The sequence below is a fragment of the Populus alba genome, chromosome 10, assembly GCF_005239225.2.
Source record: "Populus alba chromosome 10, ASM523922v2, whole genome shotgun sequence".
Lineage (NCBI taxonomy): Eukaryota > Viridiplantae > Streptophyta > Magnoliopsida > Malpighiales > Salicaceae > Populus > Populus alba.
In genome coordinates this window covers 11,908,264-11,914,263 of record NC_133293.1, presented here as the reverse complement: position 1 = coordinate 11,914,263, position 6,000 = coordinate 11,908,264, and the positions used below count along the sequence as shown (strand labels likewise).

General features: G+C 36.4%; 1 protein-coding gene across 1 annotated transcript; it reads right to left on the bottom strand.

Moving 5' to 3' along the window:
* Nucleotides 1-263: 263 nt before the first annotated feature.
* Nucleotides 264-2,012, bottom strand: LOC118046464 (U-box domain-containing protein 21). The gene has a single exon (XM_035055373.2). The coding sequence runs from the start codon at nucleotides 1,733-1,735 to the stop codon at nucleotides 407-409; it is 1,329 nt and encodes a 442-aa protein (XP_034911264.1). The 5' UTR covers nucleotides 1,736-2,012; the 3' UTR covers nucleotides 264-406.
* Between the last annotated feature and the right edge of the window lie 3,988 nt (nucleotides 2,013-6,000).

The window sequence follows — 6,000 nt, the reverse complement described above, 5'->3', positions numbered from 1 at the left end:
TTATTATCTTCATAACTCCTCACAAACATAACATATTCCTAGAAAAAGATAAAAATAAAAATAAAAGTAAGGTGCTTTCAGATAAAATTCAAAAGCATTAGTTTATGTTGGATCGGATGTAATATCAACCAACAACCAGTCTGATTTTGATGGCATATCATACAATCCAGTCCGACTTTTATTAATATTATGCATATCCCATCAGTAAGGAAAAAAAAAACCACACAGCGCAAAATCAAAATGTCCTGAATTGAGAATTGGACTGTCAAAATCTGTAACGGTATAATTAATTACGGTATGCTTTTGTATTTTGTACATGAAACTGGATATATATCATAATCGGATGTAGATCCTAACAGGCAAACACTCTTGTCTACAAAACTGCTACGGTGGCGGTTGCCTTGAATTAAAAGGGCCTTTTGACGTTCTTGAAATCTACAGAATCGATACAGTCCACACTGCTTCTATAGACATTCAACACCCTCAACAGCTGAGTTGCCTTCTCCTTTGTTCTCTCATCACAGCCAACCTGTAAGAGAACCAAAAGCTTTTCAAAAGCGTTCCTTTGAATAGCCTCGACTAGAACACCTCCATTTTCTCTCTTCTCGTTCATGCAGAGTTTAAATAGAATAGAGACAGAGAACTTCATTGCTAAGTCTGAGACTCGGTGTATTTTCCTGACGAGAACTGGTATCGTGAGAGCATGATTGTATGCCTCCTCTCTCCCTTGATCACTGCCACAAATTCCATCAAGAACGCCCAACGCCTTCTCACATAAACTTCTTTCTGCGTCTACAAGCATTTCTAACAGCAACGAGACGAAACCCAAATCAACAAGCTTAGCTATGATCTTTGCGTTTGAAGGAGATGGTGATGTGACCATATGATAAATGACCATTAATGAAGCTTTTGTTGCAGCATGACAAATGGGTGCCTTAATTAGCTTAAACAACGCTTCCATGGCTCCTTCAATTTCTAGTAACATGTCTACTTTTCTGTAATCCAATATTGGAACAAGCTCTTTTAGCACCAGAACTGCATTTCTTCTCGCAGACAAATCCTCACTTTTCAAGAACAACACGATGCGATCTATAGATGCATCTGACCCAGGGCAATTCGTTGCCTCGTCATGATGCAGAAGTACTGCCAAACTTGACAGTATTTCGTCCAGGACCGCAACATTTTCTTCGAAAGAAGCTTTTGAAAACTCTTCAAAAGCATGTGATAAAACACCAGCCGTTCCAGTAGCCACGAGGCAGCTCTTGTTACGTTCGCTCTCCTTCGCTAGTGCCTTAATCTTGGCAGCCAAATTTTGGCACCCAGTCTGATCTCCATTTTTACAAGCTGTTTTAATTTTGAAATGAATATCCAAGGCCTCTTCAGAACTCACGGGAATTCTAGGCGTTGGAATTCTTTCTATCCCGTGAGAGCTATTTGCGACGCACCAATCTTGCATCATTTTACGTATGGTGTGATTTGGTATAGGATCAAGGCTCCTCAAGACCCTGTTGGTAACGGGGCAGGTCACATTCCCAGCTTCTATCCACTTCTCGATGCTCTCACGATCGTAAGTAATCCCACTTGACATGGTGACCGGATCTTTCATCAATTCCAGCGAAATCGGGCATCGAAAATGATTTGGTATTGTCACTTCGAGGTCTCCCATTTCGCTCTCTAGTCGCCGCTTGCCGGCCAGGCGAGCTGCTCTTCGCTTTCTCCATGTAGAGATCATCATGGACCTAAAGTAGATGTTGAACTAGAAACAACTAACTTAAGAGAGAAGGAATGGTGGTGGTGGGATTTGTTCGTGGTAGGAAGAATGAATGTATGTGCTTTGTGCTAAGGAATAGAAAGGGTAGTTAGATGGGAATTTTATATAGATGAGAGTGTTATGTGGTAGATTGACACGGTTGTTCAACATTGGAAACTTAAGAGTTATTATAATGTTGAATGAAATAAATAATGAAACATGATGTTAGGGAGGTGTTAGCTTTGAAGGGGGGTTTTGAATATTTGACCGTTGAAGTTTGAAATGGTACAAGATGTGAACTGTCACGGAGGAGAGAGGGTGGTGGTTTTAGAAAATTTAGAATAGAATGGATCAAAAAGAAGAATCAACACTTTGACACGCACAAAAAATAAAAGGGTCGTCAACGCCAGGGTCGCCAGGGTCGGTGTGGACAGACTGTCCATCCATTCCGTGGCATATGCTGCGTCTTGGTATTCTTTTGTTGGGTTGGATTGGGCTCGGTTTCGAGATTTATTTTTGTCTTTGCTTTCTATTTTTTCACATGGTTGCGCCGTTGGATGAAGACGACCCACCCCATACCATGATCCGAACCAGCCATCCTCCCTAGCGTTTTTTTTCCCACACGTAAAATCATGCATTCACTTGACCAGTTGCGTTTATTTATGTCCGTCCTCTTTATCACGGCATTTGCCCATTTCTTGAAGTCTTCTAGTATTTGATGACACGAAGAAAATGCTTATATATTTTCAGTTTTATTCTAATTAGATTTGCATTTCTTAATTACGTTAATTATATATCCTTACTATTGGGATAATCCTTAATTGAAATAGTTACTCAGCATACTGGGTTTCGAAATTCATGCTTGTGCGAGAGAGAGAGAGAGGAGTAGGAGGAGGGACTAAAAGAAAATTATAAACCAAGGGACTAGAAGAAAATAGAACTTGATAATTGAATGGTCAACTATAGAATATTAGTTAGCTTGATAATTGACGACTAAAAAGATATACTGTCTTGTTGATTATTAAGAACTTGAACATGTGATCGCGCGGATCATTAAAAGAGAGGTTAGATTTGCGTTGCTGGAGGACACGTACCCTATATTTGAGGGGGTTGAAAAGTGAAGATAATCTTGGGCAAACCTTAAATATACTCTTAAATTATTACTAGGATAGTATTAGTATTAATTCTGCATCAAAACAATTTCTTAATTATATTTGTTTTATTCTTAAATTATTTGATCTCTCAATTAAATACCTCTGTTAGAATCATTAACAAAAAAATATTAAGTTTTCTTTTTTATAAAGTAACATCACCTCTCTTTAAAAAAAGAGTAAATTTAAATGAAAATATAGATAAAAGAAATCTTAAAAATTGATGAAAGTTGATGTAAGAAACTGTTTAGTTGCTAAATTGATAGTATGGTTTTCAATGATTTTTTTGGTGTCAGAGTTGTCCCTTTGACCAGATTTGTTTTTTTAAGAAAAATCATACAAAGCTGTTTGGAGCAGTTTTTAGTGCGAATGCCGAAAGCGAAAGAGGACCCAAAGAAGCAGGGAAAGCACGATTTTACGTAACCAAAAAAAAGGAAGAAGAAAGGCGTGGCAGCCAAGTGAAGACTTGATCGTCTGACAATTAGAAACTTGGACCCAATAAATATTTAGACGACTTGTTTGTTTGGTCCAAATCTTTGCTAGGAAATTGAAAAGTCACGTAGGCCCAAGCCTCCCTCCTCGGATTGGCGGGCTGCTTGGTTTCTCTACCCCTGCGTGGACTGGTAAAAGCACTGAAGTGTGAGGCAAAGCCCAATTTTGTTTTTGAACATGAAATGATGAGAATGTCTCTGTGCCAACTCTGATCCATCCTGCCCCGTATATCCATTCTTCTTATCAGGATCGGGAGTAAGAAGAATGGCTAAGATAATAGATACCCATTTTTCTTATCACATCAATTCAGGTTTTTTTTTTAATTTGTATATCAAGTTATAAGTTTATAATAACCATGTAAAAAGTTAATTAAAATAAATTACAAAGCTCAATTTTCAATAATCTAATTTTAATGAATGAAACTAAAAAAAAATAATTAAAAAAATGACCCAAAAAAATATCTGAGTTACCCCGAGTTAATTTATCAAATCCATGACTTGATTCATGAGATCAGAATAATTTAATAAAGCAAATCAAAATAAATTATAAAACTCGATTCTCAATCAAACTAGTGATGAAATATGAAATTGAAAAATAAATAAATTAAAAAAAAACATAAAAAAACAACTCGGATCAACCTATTAAATCCATGATCCGAGTCATGAGATAAGGAACACCTTATAGAAAAAAAACCAAAACAAATCGCGAAGTCTAATTCCCTTTTAAATCAATATTGAATGATGAAATAAAGGGGAAAAAATCAATTAAAAAATAGAAAAAAAACTTAAATTGATCGAGTTAATTTGTTAAACTCGCGATTTAAGTTATGAGCTTTGAATAAACCTATAAAAAAAAATTATATAACTCAATTCCTAACAAATTTAATATTAAAAATTTAATTAAAATAAAAAAAATAGATTAACAAAAAAAGAGTTATTCCTATGAACAATGTCACGGGAGGAGAGGCAAGTAAAACCCCTCATCCTCTTTTTTGTTTTTTGTTTTTTTGTTATTCTCTTTCGTACTATGGATATCTTTGAAGGTTAACTTTTTCGAAATTAAAACTCAAGGGAAGTTGAGGAGACAGAAACAGTTGAGTTGATACAACACTGTTTTTTTTTTTTTTTAATTCTATGAAGCGCCAACAAGTTGTGCTAGATGCTAGGAAATGTTTTTTTTTATCCCCAGGAAGAAGAAGATTGGCTAGAAATTTACTGTGAGAATTAGCAGCTCTGTTCAATTGATAATGATAGAAATACTCCTCCATGCTCGTCTGAAAGCGGTTCTTCCCATAAGTGGGCTTTGAGGCCATGGACCTAAATTGGGCCTTCTGGTTAAAATATCCATCACATATCCCATTACTTGAGCAGGTAGCCTCTCCAGCTCCGGGGAGATGCGTGGTGTCAATAGAGTGAGGTAATATAATGACCTCCTCGGAGCTGACTTTCTAATATTATCTCCATATACATTTGATTGATTTTCTAACATTACTTCAAGTTAGGGCACTAGCTCGTAATAACGAGAACGATTAAGATTATATATTAAGATAATATTTTTTTATTTTTTAAAATTTATTTTTCACACCAGATATTAAAAAACTAAAAAAATTAATTTGAAGTAAAATAAAAATTTTAAATTAAAAAAAGAAGTTAAAACTCAACAACAAACACAAATAAAGAAACCGCATCAATGGAAACGCAGCTTAGGCAGCAGAAATTCCTGCTGTCCAGGCGTGGCGGCGGCGGCAGCAGCTGCTCTCGGCCTGTCATGTGATCGTAACAACTAATAATTACAAAGATTTATTTGTAATTAAAGTTCAAAACAAAATGTGGTCTTCGCACCTTTTTTAAAGTACATATTAAGCTATCGAGCTGTTCTGGACACCAGGACGATGTTGTTCCCATTGACAATCGTGTTTTTTTTTTTTCCCTCTATTTTTATTTTCTCATCGGGATCATCGAAGATACAGGGCGATACCCGACGCAGCAAGTAACCAAGGCATTGGGTATTATTTTTTTTATAAACTCTCAGTCATCCCTAGACAACGATGATGATGTTGACGGCGTCAGTTAAAGATTACAAGTGGGTAGTTTCCGAAAATACCTCTGCAGGAAGGAAATATGCACGTAAACACTGGAGAAATATTTTCAACACATGGAATAGGTGGCGACCTGGAGGAGAATGGAAGCTGCATGAAGAAAAGCAAAACGCTAAAATCTAAATCCACATCACCGCCCTTGTAAATTGCAAGATTAATAAAAAGAAGAAAAGAAACTCGCCAGGAATTGAGGCTTGATATCCGGCTTAAAAATAATTGACCGTGAAGCTAAGATATTAATTATTATTAACTATTTACAAGATGGCCACCAATTCCGCTGATTATAGAATAATGATGATAAAGTTGAAGATATTATCAAGCACCGTCAGTCGCTGTCTAGGGTGACAGAATGTTGGCTACCAAAAGATACATACAGCTGGCAAGCAGGTAAATCCACCGAGCAGGACCGTGCCAGACAATTGTCATCCATTCATGCACTTGCCCGCTTGCCCAGGAAAATAGACTAATTAAAAATAAAGAATACAATTGTTTTATGCGGCATGACACTC